The sequence below is a fragment of the Macaca thibetana genome, chromosome 9 (assembly GCF_024542745.1).
Source record: "Macaca thibetana thibetana isolate TM-01 chromosome 9, ASM2454274v1, whole genome shotgun sequence".
Lineage (NCBI taxonomy): Eukaryota > Metazoa > Chordata > Mammalia > Primates > Cercopithecidae > Macaca > Macaca thibetana.
In genome coordinates, this window is record NC_065586.1 from 53,236,263 (window position 1) to 53,255,687 (window position 19,425).

General features: G+C 46.0%; 1 protein-coding gene across 2 annotated transcripts in view; it reads right to left on the bottom strand.

The window, feature by feature from the left end:
• Window positions 1-19,425, bottom strand: part of SH2D4B (SH2 domain containing 4B) — a 111,139-nt gene that overhangs the window by 39,863 nt on the left and 51,851 nt on the right. For both annotated transcript variants that reach the window (XM_050803586.1, XM_050803585.1), the window contains exons 4-5: window positions 18,920-19,067; window positions 2,932-3,148 (exon numbers count right to left, since the gene is read on the bottom strand). In XM_050803586.1, coding sequence (XP_050659543.1) covers window positions 2,932-3,148; window positions 18,920-19,067 — 365 coding nt within the window. The remainder of the gene's footprint in view (window positions 1-2,931; window positions 3,149-18,919; window positions 19,068-19,425) is intronic.

The following is a 19,425-nucleotide window of genomic DNA, read 5'->3' on the forward strand; positions in this document are numbered from 1 at the left end:
AATTTTCAGGAATTTTCTAAGCCAGTTAAACATAGCCATCATTAAAAGTTAAATGTAATAGGCCAGGCACAGTGACTAATGCCTGTAATCCCAGCACTTTGGAAGGCTGAGGTGGGCAGATCACCTGAGGTCAGGAGTTCGAGACCAGCCTGGTCAACATGGTCAAACCCTGTCTCTACTAAAAATACAAAAAATTAGCCAGGTGTGATGGTGCGCACCTGCAATCCCAGCTACTTGGGAGGCTGACGCAGGAGAATCACTTGAACCTGGGAGGCAGAGATTGCAGTGAGCTGGGATCGGACCGCCACTGCACTCCAGCCTGGGTGACAGAGCAAGACTCGGTCTCAAATTTTGTTTAAAAAAATTTAAATCTAATAAATATACAATTAAATAAATTTTATTAAAATAAGGATAATAAATACTCAAAACTCAAAACAAAAAAAGCATATAAATACTAGATGTGTATTCTAGGAGGCCACTTGGCCCAAAGCCTCACTCCTGAATCTGAACCTGTCCTCCCATCAGCGGCACGCATCTGCCCTCAGCACAGACAGACGAGGTGTGCTGGCAGGCACCAGAGAGGTGAGAGCAGTGAGGCCATAGGGACCCATCCCATGGGGCCGCCACAGGACAGAGGCTGGTAGGAGGACCTTCTCACTGCCTGGGCCTGCTGCCCTGTGTGCACAGCTGCTTGTCCCCTTTGAGGCTCACTCGGGAGTGAGGCCACTGCTCCCCTATTGGCTGCACACAGCCAGCCCAGAGCCAGGCTGCACCATGGTCCATGTGGCTCCATCAAATGGGCCTGAGGGAAAATTTCTAGGTTTGTTTTAAAAAGCGTAGATGGGGAGAAGGCTTTTCTAACTATGCCCTCAAATTTAGAAAATATAAAAGAGGCCAGGAGCAAGTGGCTCACACCTGTAATCCCAGCACTTTGGGAGGCCAAGGCAGGTGGGTCACCTGAGGTCAGGAGTTTGAGACCAGCCTGACCAATATGGTGAAACCCTGTCTCTACTAAAAATACAAAAATTAGCTGGACATGGTGGTGCGTGCCTGTAATCCCAGCTACTCAGGAGGCTGAGGCAGGAGAATCGCTTGAACCTGGGAGGCAGAGGTTGCAGTGACCCAAGATGGCGCCATTGCACTCCAGTCTGGGAGACAGAGTGAGACTCTGTCTCAAAAAAAAAGAAAATATACAAGAAAATTTGACCTTGTAACAATCAAGAATTCCTGCACAACAAAAAATTTCATCATGAAAATCAAAAAATAAGTGCCAAACTGAGAAAATATGTTTATCACAGACAAAAGAATCCTCTTCCCTAATCTTACGTAAGAAGTTATTAGATATCAATAAGGAAAAGACAACACAATAAAAAGATAATTTACAACACACTGTGCAGTAGAATACTATGCACCTGTAAAAAAAAAACCAAAAAAAAACCCTAAATAGATAATGTAAGAATTGATACGAAAAGCCTTCCTAAAAACTAGTTAAATGAGGGAAAGCAATCAAAGTATAGAACTCCATGCATAAAATGCCAATTTTTCTCCAAAAAAAAAAAAAAAGGAGGAATAAGGCCTTTCATGACGGTAACTGCAAAAATAAAGTGAGCGGATACATAAAAAACTAAGAACAGTAGTGACCTCTGGAAGACGGGGGAACAGAGTAGACGGAGGGGGAGAGGGAGGCAGCCATTTCTCAGTACACCTTTTTAAACCTTCTGGTTTGGGAATCTTATACTTGACAAGAAAGGAAAGGGTGAGAAGGTGGGAGGGAAGAAATGAAGACATCATCAACTGTCCCTACACTGTAGGCAGAGGGAAAATAAAGTTATGAGTAACTCAGACACCCCTTCATTATCTGGGGGTGACTGGACTCTTCTGCAGATTACTGAGGTTAAGGGAGCCGGCAGGTGCTCACCACCCAGCCTCTGGCCCTCCTGGGGACAGTGGTTGTTCAGCAATGATCTGGGGACCGGAGCACCCAAGAGGAGAGAGGCCAAACCTTGGTGCTGGCCTAAGGTGGGGGCGGGTAGAGGGAAGAGAGGCTCCCTGCAACCTCTTAACCTTTGGTCCTGGCAATTTCGGACAGTCATCTAAGTGCCCTTGCAAACCCTTAGGGGACACAAATGTGTGTGAGGACCCGCCGGCATCCAACCATGCTAAACTGCAAACCTACTATTCCACTTAGAGAAAAACCGGCTTGCCTGCGACTCAGAGTCATCAAGCCCTGTGTCCAGGCTGCCCGGCCATGCTTCACCCATCTGAGGGCTCATTACAAGTTCTTAGCCTGGGGCCCTTAGAGTCTCAAACTGTATGCAAACATTCTAGGTCTTTATATCTGCAAATTTGAGGGGGAAGAAGGTACACAGCTTTCTTCAGATTCTCAAAGGAATCCTTGACGTTAAAAAGGTCAAAGCTCCTAGGGGTGCGATGGCTCAGGCCTGTAATCCCAGTACTTTGGGAGGCCGAGGCGACCGGATCACGAGGTCAGGAGATCGAGACCATCCCGGTTAACACGGTGAAACCCCGTCTCCACTAAAAAATACAAAAAAATTAGCCGGGCGTGGTGGCGGGCACCTGTAGTCCCAGCTACTCCGTAGGCTGAGGCAGGAGAATGGCGTGAACCTGGGAGGCAGAGGTTGCAGTGAGCCGAGATTGCAACATTGCACTCCAGCCTGGGCGACAGAGCAAGAGTCCGTCTCAAAAAAAAAAAAAGGTCAAAGCTCTCAGAACTCCAAAGTTATTACAAATCTCCAACTCCCACACCTCTCCTCCCTCTCCTACCCCAGACTAGGGCTGAGGTCCAGAGGGGAAATGCTAGCCCCAAACTACACAGCAAATCTGGGGCAGAACCGGGACTGGGACCCCGGTGCCCCATGCCCTAATCCAAGGCCCTTGCCCCAACCACGCCAACGCGGAGCCTCGACCCACCTGACCGGCAGGGCGAGGGGCTGCGGCGGACCCGGCCCGGGGAGGTTGTGGTAGAGTCTTGCCTCCTGCTCATGGCTCTGGCCGAGCTCCCGGAACATGGAGCTGAGGCCGGCGACCGTGCCCTTCTGGATAGCACGGAGCGAGTGGCGTCGGTACTCGTCTCGGGCGCGCTGGGCTCGGCGGCTCCTCTCCTCATCAGCCGCCTTTGACCGGCGCACTGGAAACAGGAAGACAGCGCGTTAGCCCAGATCCGCAGCCCAGGCAGTGCACTAGGCCAGCTGGGACAGGATGTATTTCGGTTGGTGCAAAAGTAATTGCAATGTAGTGGCAAAAAATCGCGGTGACTTTTGCACCAACCTAATAGTCCAAGAACCTGAGGATTCACCTGGCTGCAAGGAAGCTCAGAACCCAGAATCACAGGCAGGCCCCGCCCAGCCCTAGCAGCAGCCCTAGAGCAAGCCTGTCCCTACAGAGGTAAAGATACCCTGACAGTTTAGGGTTGTCTAGTTGTTCCTGTGACGCCATTCTAGAATGGCCAAGCCACCTTGGAGTGGAAATTTCCATCTCCCTGTGTATTTCTTCCTGGGAGTGTCCTGCTCAGAGCAGCTCCTCAAATCCTCTGCCCACTCAGCTCACCTGTCAAGGTGGCCAGCATCTCCAGACACCACCACCGTCACCCTCATTGACAGTGCCAAGCCCTGGGTTTGGTGCCTTCCCTGCATTATCTAAGGGACTTCCCCCAACCACCCAGGGAGGGCACATCACTATTTCTGCTTTATGGGTGAGGAAACCAGCCTCTGAGAGGTTAAGTAACTTGCCCAAAGTAAATCAGCTAATAAGGAGCAGAACCTGGACAGAAACCCAGGTGTGCCCGGCTCTAAAACCCACACAGTTCTTTCCCCCCTCCATGGCCCCATCACTCAAGCAGCTACCTTCGATTTAAAACCCTGTGTATCTGACACCAGAGCTCTTTCCTACTAAAAAACAAAGAAGCATTGAAAGACCATCTGGCCCAACCTCCTCATGTTATTCATGTGGAAACTGAGGCCCAAGGAAGGACAGCAATTTGCCCAACTGGGTAAGCGGACCAGGCCAGGAACCATCCTTCCTCCTACTGCAAGATGAGTTGTTGGAAACACTAGTGTCCCAGTTCTGGAGCCCTTTCTTGGTTTCCCATGACCTTGACAGCTGGTAGGTGAGTGTATGGGTGGGGAGGGGGAAGAGGATCTTTTGATAACTCCAACAGCTTACAAGACTCCAAGACACCCAGCTCTCTAGCCCTCTGTATTCACATATACATGTATTAATATAAGTATATATATTCATTTTCTTGAGATAAAGTCTCATTCTGTTACCCAGGCTGGAGGGCAGTGGTGCGATCACAGCTCACTGCAACCTCGACCTCCTAGGCTCAAGCAATCCTCCCACCTCAGCCTCCTGAGTAGCTGAGACTACAGGTGTGCGCCACTATGCCCATCTAATTTTTTAAATTTTTTGTAGAGACAGGGCTTCACTATATTACCCAGCCTAGTCTTGAACTCTTGTTCCCACCTAGGCCTCCCCAAAGTACTGGGGTTATAAGAGTGAACCACCATGCACGACCTCTTCCATCTTTTTGTGCTCCTCAAGGAAGGGTCCTGTCTCAGCCAAGTGGCCTTGAAAAGACATCTGTGCTTCTAAATCTCAAAGGGAGGTCTGGGACCAGGAAAATGTGGGACAGGGAACAAAACCCATTACAGGCAAATGCTGGAATTAAAACCAATTATTTTGTAGTCTCATTGCATCTTGGCAGGCCCCTATCTGCCTCTAAAATCCAACTATTTTGCAAAAACCTCTTGCTGGCTTTGTTCTTCTAATTGTACCAGGCTAATGCCCCAGCCCCAGTGGGTCACCTTCTCTTCTCAGAGTAAAATCTTAGTCTGTTTCTACTCCAATGCCACTCAACACATGCATAGCAGGCACCTACCAAGAACTGCGCTGTTAGTATTCACAGGATAAAGGTCAGTTGCCCTGTTCCTGAAAGAAAGCATTTCTACTTCACAAGTTGTCAAAGAACGCTTTCTGGGAACAAAACATCTCCCAGATCTGAGGAAGGCAGCATGAAGTCTGTCCCTCAGAAGGTATTTATGGAAGTGGCCCCATGGGTGTCCCATGCAGAATATCCACTAGGCTGTGAACTCCACGAGGGCAGGTGGAGAGTCTGCTTTGGTCTATTCATTGCTGTATTCTAGTAACACGGTCGGCAGGTGATACATATTTTTGTATGACTGATGGAACTCAATTAAGTATTTAGCGCTGCACTAGGCCCTGAGTTGGATACAGAGATAATAGTGAAGGAAATCCTTCTTTCAACGCACTCAGAGGCAAGCTGGGAAAATAAGACCAACAAATATCTCTAGCATAATGAGGAAAGTAGTGAGCAGCATTTAAAAAAGAGACCAATGAAGTACTGTCAAGAGTTTAGGGGCAGCAGCAGCCTCGCATGCTACTAGGGAGCCAGCAGACATCATAGGAAATAATTTGACTGGGTGTGGGAAGATCAATAAGAGTTTTCCAGAGAAAGAAAAGGCAGGAGGCCGTTCCAGAGAGAAAACTGAGGTTTCAGTGGTTTGTCACTCCTTATGTTACAAGACTCCCAGACACCCCTCCTTCTGGCCTTCCATTTTTTTGTGTTCTTCAAGGAAGGGTCTTGTGTCTGCCAAGTGGCCCTGAGAAGACATCCATATGTTGTGGCTTCTGAAACTCAAAAGGGAGGTCTGTGAGTTCCAGACCCTAAGAACACCATGATACCTGCCTTGTATTGTGACGAAAGGCTCCAACAAGGTCAGGGGGCCCCGGGATGGGCTTTGCAGACATTTGACTGCAGACTAAAAACTAGAAGCTCGTGCCCTACAAGGACCATGACTTTTGGAAGATTACAGCCCCTGAGAGACAGTGACATTCAGTGACAGACAGGCAGGCAGGTTGCAGAAGGAAATTATATGCAGACTAGGGAGCCGGGTTTTTGGAATTCAGACAGGTGGGGCCCTGAGCCATTTGTCACACAAAGACTAAACCCATTCTCCTAAAGCCCAGCTCTAATCTTACCACTTTCTTCCTCAAAAGCCTTCAGTGGCTCCCACTGCACACAGAATAAAATACAAACACCTTGGCCTGCCAGGTAAGACCCTGAGAAGTGCCCTGCCTACTTTCCTTACTTTCTCAGCTCAGTGGGCTCCTTCCCCAGCACACACAAACACACACACACATCCCCCCACACATCATTCTGCACTGTAGCTCCACCACACTCCCACCAAGCTACAAGCCTGCCTCTGTGCAGCCGTGTTCACCAACTCAGACCAACCGGGTCAGCTCAGAGGTCTCAGGCCCACCCTACTCCCCTGCCCAGACCGAAAAAGCTCAGTGTCCTACAGAATTCAGATGATCCAGTTACATCCTGCAGAAAAACTCCATGCTTCAAAGCAACATTAATTTGTAGTAATCCCTTGTGTGAATAGAACAATGTCCCTGAAAATTAATGAATAATCCTATAATATGGGGAAAGGCATCAGTAAAGATTTGAATTGTATGTGAATGTGAATGTATTTAAATTCTGCTCCGTGTGATCTTGGGCAACCTGAATTACCTTATCTACACCTTCTTTCCTTGCCTATAAAGTGGGGGCCTGACTGAGTTGCTCTGAGACGTACATGGGACAGTACATAGCAGGCTTGAAAAGCCCTGGCATGGGCTAGGTTTATTAAATATTGTCTGTTATTGTCGTGTTTGCTGTGAGATAAAGAGGCTGAAATGGCGCCTTTAGAAAGAGTCCGTCCCTGGGTGGAGGTGGGGAAGTGATGTGAGAGCGGAGGGGATGTGTGGAGTCACAGGCTCCTGTCAGAGAATGGAAAAAACAAGTACGAGTAGGAAAAGCCTCAGACCCCTGGGGAGGGAAAACAGGCAGCCGAGGTGCTGAAGGGAATCACACAGGCCTTTTGTGACTCGGCCTGCTGGAGCCATGGTCCCTTGGTGGAAGAATGGGCTTGGCACTCAAGATGAGGTAAGCAAAGTTCGACCACAGCTAAACTTGGGCCTAGAGATAGGGCTCTCTCAACCCTTATCTGAGGCTTCTGAGGTCGGCAGCCAACCACTCCTGTGGTCCTGAACCCTGCGAGCAATGCCTGATGGCTGCCAACAGTGACCCCCTGTGGCCTCCAGGAGCCACTGCAGGAGTTCCTTAAGACCAGAGCACTTCACACCCCTATGAATGTTGTAATGACCGAGCTTGGGGAACCATAAAGCCCCCAGAGATTCCTGAGCAATTCAAGAGGAAAGAGGACCCTAAGCAGGACACGAATCGGCCACATGGCAGCTCAGGCTAGCATTATTCCAAGTTATAATACCAAAAATATGTGCCACCTAGAGTTTAAGGAGCACTTCAAGCCAGCTATGTCCAAGGAGAAACTGCACGATGTCCCATTCCCATGAAGGGATAGAGAAAGCCTTTCGTCTGTCTTCTCCTTCAGCTGTCCTCCCAGCCCAAAATTCTACTGTGCCCACTCCACTCCCAGTCCAGACTCTACCCCTATAAGCCCCTTCCAGCTCTACCTGTCTCAAGCCTACAGCAGTTTAGTATCACTGACCCCGACTCTGGTGCACACTCTTAAGAGGAAAGGGAATGGAACCCACATCACTGGACCCCAAGCTGGGCCTGAGCCCACATTTCCCACTCCGCTCTGTCAACAACCTGGCAAGAAGCGAGACAACCAGTGTGCAGATTGTTGGTTAAAGGCCACAACCAGAATGACACAGGTCAAGGAGGCAGAGGTGAACACAAGTCCCTCTAATGACTCCAAAATCCTGCTTAATCTAACCTAGTATCCTATCCAAAATCCTCCAAAATCTAACCTAGTAACTGCAGCAATGACAAATGTCCAGTTTTTACAAATAATATCATTTCTCAAGTCAGGCTGGCTCATCTCTAAATCTCTGGGCAACTAGATGTTATCTAACTCCACACTCCTACAAGTTCACAGTTGAAAAACTATGAAATGAATTTCTCTGCCTGATGTATTCAGAGTCTCAGAAGCCAGAGCTCTGCTGAATAACTGACTGAATTCTCTGTTGAACTGAATAACTAACGGTATTCAAGTGATACTAAATGGGATAATTTCCTTTTTTTCTAACTTGGAGAATTTAATTTGGATGTTTTATCAAAAACTGCTGCTCCCCCATAGATTAATGGCCCACTATATCTTTCATATTAAATTAATTGAGTGCAGAATGGTTTTGTTGGATTTGAATGACAGGCTCTGGAGTTTAACTCATCATTCTTTCAGAAAGGCTAAGGTGAGGAACTAAAACCACGGGGCCTGAATGATCACATCTTCTTTGTTTTTCAGAGGCTTTCCCATTTTCAGTTGCCACACAGAACATTAATGCGCAATCAAGCAGCTCCTGGGCCAGACGATTTCCATTCTCCATCCCTAATGGGAAACCAGCCCCGCTCTTAACTTTCCATCCCATTGTGTAGCTAAAACAGAAGAGCACTTCATGAACACAGACGTTTACAACTTAGAAAGCACCGTTACTTCCTCTCTCTCATTTCACCCTCCCAAAAGTCCTCAGCTCAACATAATTAACCCCATTTTACAAATGAGGAAACTGAGCAATGGAGCAAGAGTTTGCTCAAGGTCACACTAGTAAGTGGGCAGAGCTAGGACAGGACTCCCAGTCCAGTGCTCCTTCCCACACACTGCAGTAGCCTCTGGTGACCGCTTTGTAATGGTTCATGATTTTTTGTCAGTATAAACCTTTGCTCTGCCTCCTCTTTCCATCTGCCTCTTCTTTTGTCCTGAATTTAAATGAATGAATTCTTTTTTAACTTTCTCATCTTATCTTTCTAGCCTCATTTTTCATCACTGGAACCCCAGGCTGCCACCACACTGCAACACGTACCATGACCTATGCACACAATGACCTTGCTTTGCTCTGCTATGACACCCTGTCCCACCTTCTTCGCCCACCCATTTTCCCTGAACCAAATGCCATTTCCTCTGCAGAGCCTTTCCAAATGCTCTCCCTTCAGAAAGGGATTCACTCTCTCCCCATATATTTTATTTTATTTTATTTATTTTTGAGATGGAGTCTCGCTCTGTTGCCCAGGTTGGGGTACGATGGCACAATCTCAGCTCACCACAACCTCCACCTCCCGGGCTCAAGCAATTCTCCTGCCTCAGCCTCCCGAGTAGCTGGGATTGCAAGTGCACACAGCCACACCTGGCTAATTTTTGTATTTTTAGTACAGATGGAGTTTCACCATGTTGGCCAGGCTGGTCTCGAACTCCTGACCTCAGGTGATCTGCCTGCCTCAACCTCCCAAAGTCGTGGCATTACAGGGATGAGTCATTGTGCCCAGCCTCCCCATGTATTTTATACAAACCTATGTTGGCACATCTACCTATTGAACTGTAACTCAGGCATGTAAGGCTCTTCTTCCAGGCTGAGATTTTTGAGGGGAGGAAATATGTCTAACACAATGGTTGGCATACAGTAGGAGCTCAACTGATGTATAGTTGTCCCTCGGCATCCTCAGGGGATTGGTTCAAGGAAACCCCTCCTCCATTCCCCATCTCTCATGAATACCAAAATCTGCGAATGCTTGAGCCCCTTTTATAAAATGGTGTAGTGTTTGCCTATAGCCTAGGCACACCCTCCCATATACTTTAAATCAGCTCTGGATTACTTATCATACTTAATACAATATGAATGCTATGTAAATAGTTTCTATGCTGTATTTTTATTTTTGTTTTTATTGTCATGTTGTTATTGTTGGTTTTTTCCAAATATTTGCTGTCAAAGGTTGAGTGAATCTGCAGATGCAGAACCCAAGGATACCCAAGGCCAAGCATATACTTTTGCTCCTCAGTCTTACTGGGTGCAAATGACAAGCATATCCCCCAAGCGGCAGGAGGAAGCATTGCAGGGAAACGTTCAGTGAGTAAGATCAATGTTGAGCTACCACCAGCACTGAGCTTCAGTAAAGATAGAGCCTCCATCTGCCTTTATTCTGTCATTTCAAACAAACTTGTTATAGAATGTAATGTCTGCTTAGTGTTCCCGCAACCTCAGCCACCCCTCGGCAGTCCTGGGAATGCCCAGCAGTATGTTTAAGAGACTCCACAGGACGGAACCCATGAAGAACTTCCTGTGCATGGACCACCGGAGGCCTGTGAGGCCGATGACCAAAGACATCCCTCCTACAGGCTGCTTTTCGAGATACCTAAGCTGCAGGCCAGAACACTAGGCCAAAAGTAAGGAAAAAGAAAAGCCTTCATTTGTGCCTGATGCCCCGACCTCCCTACTGAGTCTGAGCCTGAGTTTCCTTATCAATACAATAGGAATGCCAATGCTCTGCTGTGAGGCTGTTCCCGGCTCATGAGAATGAATGTCCTAAGGCTTTGTGAACTCTCAGGGTTTGGGGCATTCAGATGAATTTAGTGAGGGCACAGTTTTTAGCAATATTTGGCAATTCTTAAAACAACTCCAACCTACGTGTGAATGGGCATGAAACAGTTCAACAGCAGCTGCCCAGCCGTTATCAATAAGCAAGGGGAACATTCTCTCCTGAGCATATGCCCCTGAGGCATCGCCTAGGAGCCTGCCCCAGACAAAAAATGAGCTTTGACCACAATGTTGCACTTGTATAATTTTAACTCCCAAAGGAAGAAGTAACAGTGAAACAGGTCCCAAGGCTGGAAGTAGTCAACAGAGAAAAGGAGGCATGGTCCTGAATACAAACAGACCCCACCCACATTTCCACTCCCCAGCCCAAGGGCACGCCAATACCCAAGTAACAAGGAATTGAGACTTAAAAGCAAAATCCCACTGTAATTTCAACTGCATACACATGCTTTCCATAGTGTGATTCCATTCTTGTTCCAAATAGAGGGAACCAATCATTTTGCACCTCCCACAAACCAACGACAGTACTACTCCCTGAACACGCTATTAAGCAGAAATTGAAGAACTGGGTGGACTCGCCACTCTGGTGCTCCAGGAGGAGAGGACAGAGGAGTCTGGCCCCCGCTTACACTGCTGGGGTGGGCCTGAGATTTGGCTCTATGTGGATAGCACAATCTCTTAGGCTTTCATAGATTCAAAGAGCTTCTGAGTGCAGCAGTCACTCAGGTAGGAAGGGAACTGTCCTTAATAGAAAAAAAATTCTCAAGCTAAAGGCAGCCACTAGGCCAGGGCAATAGTGTTGAAAATATATTACACACAGCCCAAAGGGTTTCACAGAGGGGTCCCTGAAGCCACAGGATGTGGGGAGGATTCAGGGGGCCAGGGACCATGGGCCCCTCACTCTCCTCACCTGAGCCAGCTGCTCACACCTTCTTTACCCGATGGGCTTCAGCATAAACATGTGTGAAAACAACAGCCATAAGGGAGTTTGGAGAGCAAAGACAGCCCAGTTTTCAAGCTCTTTTGTAAATACAACAGTAAGTCCCTAGGAGAGAGAAACAGAAGGCCTGGTTGAGAGATGAAGTTTGCACTGCACTGTGCTGGCATTGCTACTCTGAGACATCTACATACAGGATAATCTCTGCTCTGGGCTTGGGCACACAGCCTTCTGTCTGCCAGGGCCCAAGAGACCTAGGAAAATCTGACTGAGGACATCAATGCTGAGAAGCAAAAGGAACACTGGTGTCTTAAAATTTGCAACTGCCTCATGGTGCAAAAATTGTACAAAATAAAAATTAAATTTTAAATTTTAATTTTTTTTTTAGATTCTGTTTGGTTTATTCCTTTTCCAGCATTTGATTACATGCTAGGTCACTTGGAATAAAAAAAGATTCAACACAAAATTAAATACTTTCCACCCATGCACCTTCCCAACTGCCCAGTTATGGCCCCAAATTTGTCCCAGAAGTTCTGGGTGTTTTAGGACTGGCACCAAATTAATTATATGTCAACTTAAAAACGTATCAGTGGAAAAGGTGAATTAAGGACCTCTGAAAATCCTCTCCACCATAAAACAATGAAAACACTGGAAAATCCTCAGAACCAACTTTCTCAGATTGTTAGAAATTAACCAAAGGCTTACAGGAATTCAAGAAGCATTTATTCAAGAGAAAAAGGTTCATAACAAGTGAAGAGACTAAATTCGTAATCAAAAAAAATTCCCACAAAGAAACCCGAAGCGTAAGATGTCTTCACTAGTGAGTTATACTAAATGTTTCAAGGAAAATTAATTCCTCTTTACAAGTTCATCATGAGAAATAGAAGAGGAATGAACACTTTCCAACTTGTGCTTTCCAACTTGTGCTTTCCAGCTTGTGCTAGTATTACCCTGATACCACAACCAGACAAAAACATCAAAGAAAATAAAACTGCAGACCAATATCCCTTATGAATACAGATGCAAAAATCCTCAACAAAATAGTAGCAAATGGAATCTAGCAACATATAAACAGGATTATACGCTATAAAGAAGTGGGATTTATCCCAGGAATGTGAGACTAGCTCAGTATATGAAACTCAGCCATGGCATGCACCGTGTTAATAGAATAAAGAACAAAAAACATATGATCATCTCAACAGATGCAGAACAAGCATTTGACAAAATCCAACACCTTTCATCATGAAAACACCCAACAATCTAAGAAAGCATGGAACTTCCTCAACCCAAGGTTCTGTATGAAAACCCACAGCTAACATCATATTAAATGGTAGCTAACATCTGTAATCCCAGAACTTTGGGAGGTCGAGGTGGACAGACTTCTTGAGCTCAGGAGTTTAAGACCAGCCTGGGCAACATGGCAAAACCCCATCACTAAAAAAATATAAAAATTAGCCAGATGTGGTGGTGTGCATCTATAGTTTCAGCTACTCAGGAAACTGAGGTAGGAGGATCACTTGAGCCCAGGCAGTTGAGGCTGCACTAAGCTAAGATAATGCCACTGCACTCCAGCCTGAGTGACAAAGTGAGATCTTGTCTCAAAAAAACAAAACAAAACAAAATAGTGAAAGACTAAAAATTTACTTCTAAGATCAGAAACAAGAGAGGGATGCCTTTTGCAACTTCCATTCAACATAGTATTGGAAGTTCTAGCCAGAGCAATTAGGTAAGAAAACAAAATAAAAGGAATCCAGACTGGAAAGGAAGAACTATCTCTATCTGCACATGAAATTATCCTGTATGTAGAAAATCATAAGGAACACAAAAATATACATTCCAGCTAATAAACAAGGTTAGTAAGGTTACAGGATACAAGATCAATATACAAAAGTCAATTGCATTTCTGTGCACTAGCAATAAATAACCCAAAAATGAAACTAAGAAAACTATTCTATTTACAATAGCATCAGAAGGAATATGCAATTAGGAATAAACTTAGCAAAACAAAGGCAAGGCTTCTACACCGAAAACCATAAAATATTATTGAAAACGATTTTTACACCGGGCGTGGTGGCTCACGCCTGTAATCCCAGCACTTTGGGAGGCCGAGGTGGGCGGATCATGAGGTCAGGAGATCGAGACCATCCTGGCTAACACAGTGAAACCCAGTCTCTATTAAAAATGCAAAAAAATTAACTGGATGTGGTGGTGGATGCCTGTAGTCCCAGCTACTAGGGAGGCTGAAGCAGGAGAATGGCGTGAACCCGGGAGGCAGACCTTGCAGTGAGCCGAGATTGCAGCACTGGACTCCAGCCTGTGCGACAAAGCGAGAGTCGGTCTCAAAATAAATAAATAAATAAATAAATTTTTAAAGACTTGGATAAATGGAAAGACATTCTGTGATCATGAATTGGAAGACTGCATATTGTTAAGATGGCAATATTCTCCAAATTGGTCTACAGATTTAATGTAATCACTATCAAAATTCCAGCTACCTTTATTGCAACAATTGACAAGCTGATTCTAAAATGGAAATGGAAATACAAAGGACTCAGAATAACCAAAATAATCGTGAAAAAGAAGAACAAACACGGAGGTCTAATAACTGCCCAATTTCAAAATGTACAACAAAGCTACAGTAATCAAGACTATGTCATACTGGCATAAGAAACAGACATATAAATCAATGGAACAGAATTGAGAGTACAGAAACAGGCCAGGCACGGTGGCTGACGCCTGTAATGCCAGCACTTAGGGAGGCCAAGGCAGGCAGATTGCTTGAGCTCAGGAGTTCGAGACCAGACTAGGCAACATGGCAAGACCCTGTCTCTAATAAAAATACGAAAAAAAAAACAAACCCGGGCATGGTGGTGCATGCCTGTGGTCCAGCTACTCAGGAGGCTGAAGTGGGAGTGAAAGGAGCTGGGCACATTCCTCAGCCCCGGGCTAAAAACTCCCTGAGCCTAGCACAAACACATCCCATCCTCCCATCCCACCACCATATATCTCTCAAACTCCCTGAGCCCAGTACAAACACCACCTGGAAAGTCTCCGATAAGGGGACAGCCGTTCAAGGTTACTGAAAGCGCAGGAGCCAAAAGAATTTCTTTGTTCCCCTGCAACTTTCGGGCTATAAAAAGCAAACGCTCGCATTGTTCGGGGCCCTCTTGTATACTGTGTAAAGGAGGGACCAGGTTCGAACTTGTAGTAAAGATCCTTGCCGCTTGGCTTTGACTCTGGACTCTGGTGGTCTTCTTTGGGGAACAAACAGTCTGGGCATAACAGGAGGATAGACATTTGAGCCCATGGGGCAGAGGTTGCAGTGAGCTGAGATCACACCACTGTACTCCAGCCTCGGTGACAGAGTGAGACCCTGTCTCAAAAAAAAAAAAAAAAAAAAGAGAGAGCGAGAGAGTACAGAAACAGACATATTTTTGGTGAATTGATTTTCAACAAGAGTTCCAATACCATCCAATGGAGAAAGAATAGTCTGTCCAACAGATGGTGCTTGAACTTGGATGGCGATATGAAAAAAAATTAAGTAGGAAACCTACCTCACATAAAAATTAACTCAGAATGGATCAAAGACCTAAATGTAAGGGCTAGAACTATAAATCTCTTAGAACAAAGAGAGGTGCAAGCCAGTGTGACCTTCCTTGGATTAGGCAATAGTTTCCTAGATAAGACACAAATCATAAACAACCAAAAAAATGGATAAATTGAACTTCATCAAAATTAAAAATTTTTGTACTTCAAAGGACTATCAAGAAAGTGAAAAGACAGCCCAAAGAATAGGAGAAAATATTTATAAACCATATCTCTGACAAGAAATTAATATCCAAAATATACAATGAACTCTTGCAACTCAACAACAAAAATTCAAAAATGGGTAAAGAATTGGAATAGACATTTCTCCAAAGATGATATATAAACAGCCATAAAGCACATTTTTTAAATGTTCAACATCATTAGTCATTAGGGAAATGCAAATAAAAACCACAATGAGATGTCACTTCACACACACTAGAAAGGCTTTCATAATAAAAAATACAAAAGATTACAAGGGTTGTCAAGGATGCCGAGGAATTAGATCCCTCATACATTGCTGGTAAGGACATAAAATGGTGCAGTCACTTTGGAAAACAGCGTGGCAGTTAAGAGGTGAGACCTTTAAGAGATGATTGGATAATGAGGACTCTGCCTTCAAGAATGGATTAATCCTTTCATGGATTAATGTATTAATGGGTTATCATGGGAGTTGGTTAGCTATCAAGAGAGCAGGCCTATATAAAAGCCGGTTTGGGCCGGGCATGGTGGCTTACACCTGTAATCCCAACATTTTAGGGAGGCCGAGGCAGGTGGATCACCTGAGGTCAGGAGTTCCAGACCAGCCTGACCAACATGATGAAACCCTGTCTCCACTAAAATTACATAAATTAGCCAGGTGTGGTGGCACCCACCTGTAATCCCAGCTACTAGGGAGGCTGAGGCAGGAGAATCGCTTGAGCCTGGGAGAGAGAGGTTGCAGTGAGTTGAGATCACGCCACTGCACTCCAGTCTGGGTGACGAGCAAGACCCCGACTCAGAAAAAAAAAAAAGCCAGTTTGGCTGTTAGTGTACCTTCCATCTCCATGTGATGCCCTCCACTGCCTCAGGACTCTGAAGAGTCGCCACTAGCAGGAAGGCCCTTACCAGATGCAGCCCCTCAACCTCGGACTTCCCAGCCTCCAGAACCATAAGAAATAAATTTATTTTCTTTGTAAGTCACTCAGTCTCAGATACTCAGTTATAGAAATAGAAGAGTAAGATACCATATGACCCAGAAATTCCACTCCTAGGCATATAGGTAATACTCAAGAGAATTGAAAATATATGTTCACACAAAAACTTTTTTTTTTTTTTTTTTTTTTTTTTTTTGAGACGGAGTCTTGCTCTGTAGCCCGGGCTGGAGTGCAGTGGCCGGATCTCAGCTCATTGCAAGCTCCGCCTCCCGGGTTTACGCCATTCTCCTGCCTCAGCCTCCGGAGTAGCTGGGACTACAGGCGCCCGCCACCTCGCCCGGCTAGTTTTTTTTTTTTTTTTTTTTTTTGTATTTTTAGTAGAGACGGGGTTTCACCGTGTTAGCCAGGATGGTCTCGATCTCCTGACCGCGTGATCCGCCCGTCTCGGCCTCCCAAAGTGCTGGGATTACAGGCTTGAGCCACCGCGCCCGGCCCACACAAAAACTTGTACACAAATGTTCATAGCAACATTATTCAAAATAGCCAAAAAGTGAAAACCACCCAAATGTTCAACTGTTAAGTGGATGAACAACAATGTGGTATATGCGTACATTAGAATATTATTAACCATGAAACGGAAGGAATGATATCTGCTACAACATGAATGGACCTTGAAAACATTGCGCTAAGGGAAGTCAGATATCAAAAGCTACATAATGTATGATGCTATTTATATAAAATGTCCATCATAGGCAAATCTAGAGACAGAAATTGATGAGTAACTTCCAGGGATATGGTGGGGGGAGGAGTAACTGCTAATCGATACAGAGTTTCTTTTTGAAGTGATAGAAATATTCTGGAATTAGATAGTGGCAATGATTGCACAACTTTTTGAGTATACTAAAAACCACTAGTATACTCTTGTACACTTTAAAAGGCTAAATTTTATGGCATGTAAGTTGTATCTCCATTTTCAAGTCTATTTAATGAATCTGGCATAAGATAGGACCAGAAGGCTGGCCAGTAGAAGACACCTCACATCTCTGCTCTCCCCGTATGGCCCCAGTTGCAATCATCACTCAAGCGTACCATCACAACAGCCTCCTTGCTCTCTTCCCAAAACCCTGCCAGATCATGTCACTCGCCTTTGGGAGTTTCCCACTGTCCACGTGTATTAATCATGCCTTTTCATTTTCTGTATTTTCTGATTTTTTGACATCTGAGGCCTTTCTGATTCTGGAGAGATTGCCCCTCCCAGGAATAGCCAATTCCTAGGGACAGTAAAGGGCTTGCCTGCAAGTGCACCTTCATATGCAAACCATTCAATCGGAAGCCCATCCCACAACTACCTCCCTTGTTGGGCTTTCACACTCTGAGCCACTGTCTCCCTGCCTTAATCACCCCACAGCCAGGTGATGCAAAACTAGAGATAGCCCCTACACCCAAGAGCTCACTTTAGTTATTTACACTGGACAATCCTAAGCCTGCCTAGCCTGCCTCCCCTTCCCCTTCCCCAGGAAATCACAGTAAACACTCTTGCCCATGTTTTTGCCCATGTTTTCCCCCACTCCCTCTGCCTCCTGACCCACCCTGGCGCTTCCCCATGTGGCCCTGCATGGCCTGCCGTGTCTCCTGTCTCTAGGGACCTGTGAGTAAAAACATCTTCCTTTACAAGCCTCATTTCTGGGCCTGCATACCCAAATAAAACAAATCCCAGGCACATAAGCACCGCCCTCTAAACTTAGCTCCACCTCCCCTTTCCCACCTAGCTTCTCACCAACCTGACACTCCCCAAACTCTCACCACCCCACACTTCCTAGGCATGACATGTTCCTTTGTCACCAAGCCTTTGCCCATGCTGGAGCCTCCACCTAAGTCCCCTTCCCAGTCTTTTTGCTTATTCCTGTGTCACCAGCAAGCCTCACTTCATGACACCCCTTCTGGAGACCCACTAGGACAACCACGTTGTATGTGCCACGTCCTCCCTCCAAGCCCTTAGTCTATGTATCTGTCTGCTGCTCTTCTTGATGAGTTTCTACAGGATGAGGACTGTGATTCCTCATCCCTGGATCCCCAGGGCTTAGCACAGAGCCAGGAAATTATTGGCAACTCAGTAAAGGTAGAATATGAGACAAGGTCACATCCTGTTACCCAGGCTGCAGTGCTGTGGCACAATCATGGCTCACCGCAGCCTCAACCTCCTGGGCTCAAGCAATCCTCCCACCTCAGCCTCCCGAGTAGCCAGAACTACAGGTGCATGCCACCACCATGCCTAGCTAATACTTTTTATTTTTTTGTAGTGACAGGGTCTCATATTGCCCAGGCTAGGCTTTTATTTTTTTAATACAAGAAATATCCCTGGCCAGGCGTGGTGGCTCACGCCTGTAATCCCAATACTTTGGGAGGCCAAGGTGGGTGGATCACCTGAGGTCAGGAGTTTGAGATCAGCCTGGTCACCAGTAGAGACTGGTGAAACCCCGTCTCTGCTAAAAATACGAAAATTAGCTGGGCATGGTGGCGGGCACCTGGAATCCCAGCTACTCGGGAGGCTGAGGCAGGGGAATCACTTGAACCTGGGAGGCGGAACGTGCAGTGAGCCAAGATCTCACCATTGCACTCCAGCCTGGGTGACAGGGCAAGACTCTGTCTCAAAAAAGAACAGCAACAACAAAAAAAGAAATATCCCGAACAGGCAGGTAAGCTCTTCAAGGATGAAGCCTAACTTACCCTCTAAATTCTTAGCAGGACTGAGCACACAGACGGGCCCCAGTAAAGGCTGATGGGGTGGCTGAGTGAACAGAAATGACGACTGAGCAAATCAGCAGTGGGAGGAGGTAGGTGGGGAGGCACAACTGGTCTCCCTGCCTGAGGCACAAGCTCTACTCACACTGTTCTTCCCACTCTCGCTCCTCTTTCTCACTGGCTTGGCAATGCAGCTGAGCCTGCTTCAGGGTCCAGTAGAGCTCCTTTGCCCTCTGCTCTTCCTGGAGGCGAATCTGCTCTTCTCCTCGCTTCCTCTCCTCTTCCTCTTTCCTCTGAAATGTCATGGGGACAGAACAACACGAGATGACCACAACATTTCAGAAAAACAAGAAAGAAATACCTCTGGGATTCTGCAGTGGGTGGGGTTGAGAGTGCAGCAGTGGCCTCTCCAGCCTCAGTCCCTACATGTATGAAATTGAAATTACCCAGTAGTCCCATAGACAGTTGTTTTGGATAAACACATAAATTGTCCCTTCTGGTCTTAAAGCTTGAAATTTCTATTTGTTTTATTTGAATTGCTTCCTCAGGAAAGGATCCCTCAGGCCTCCCAAAAAGTATCAAATTACTGAAACTCACCAGATCACCACAACCAGACTATGAGACGCCTGACCCCTCAATGAGATGATTGCT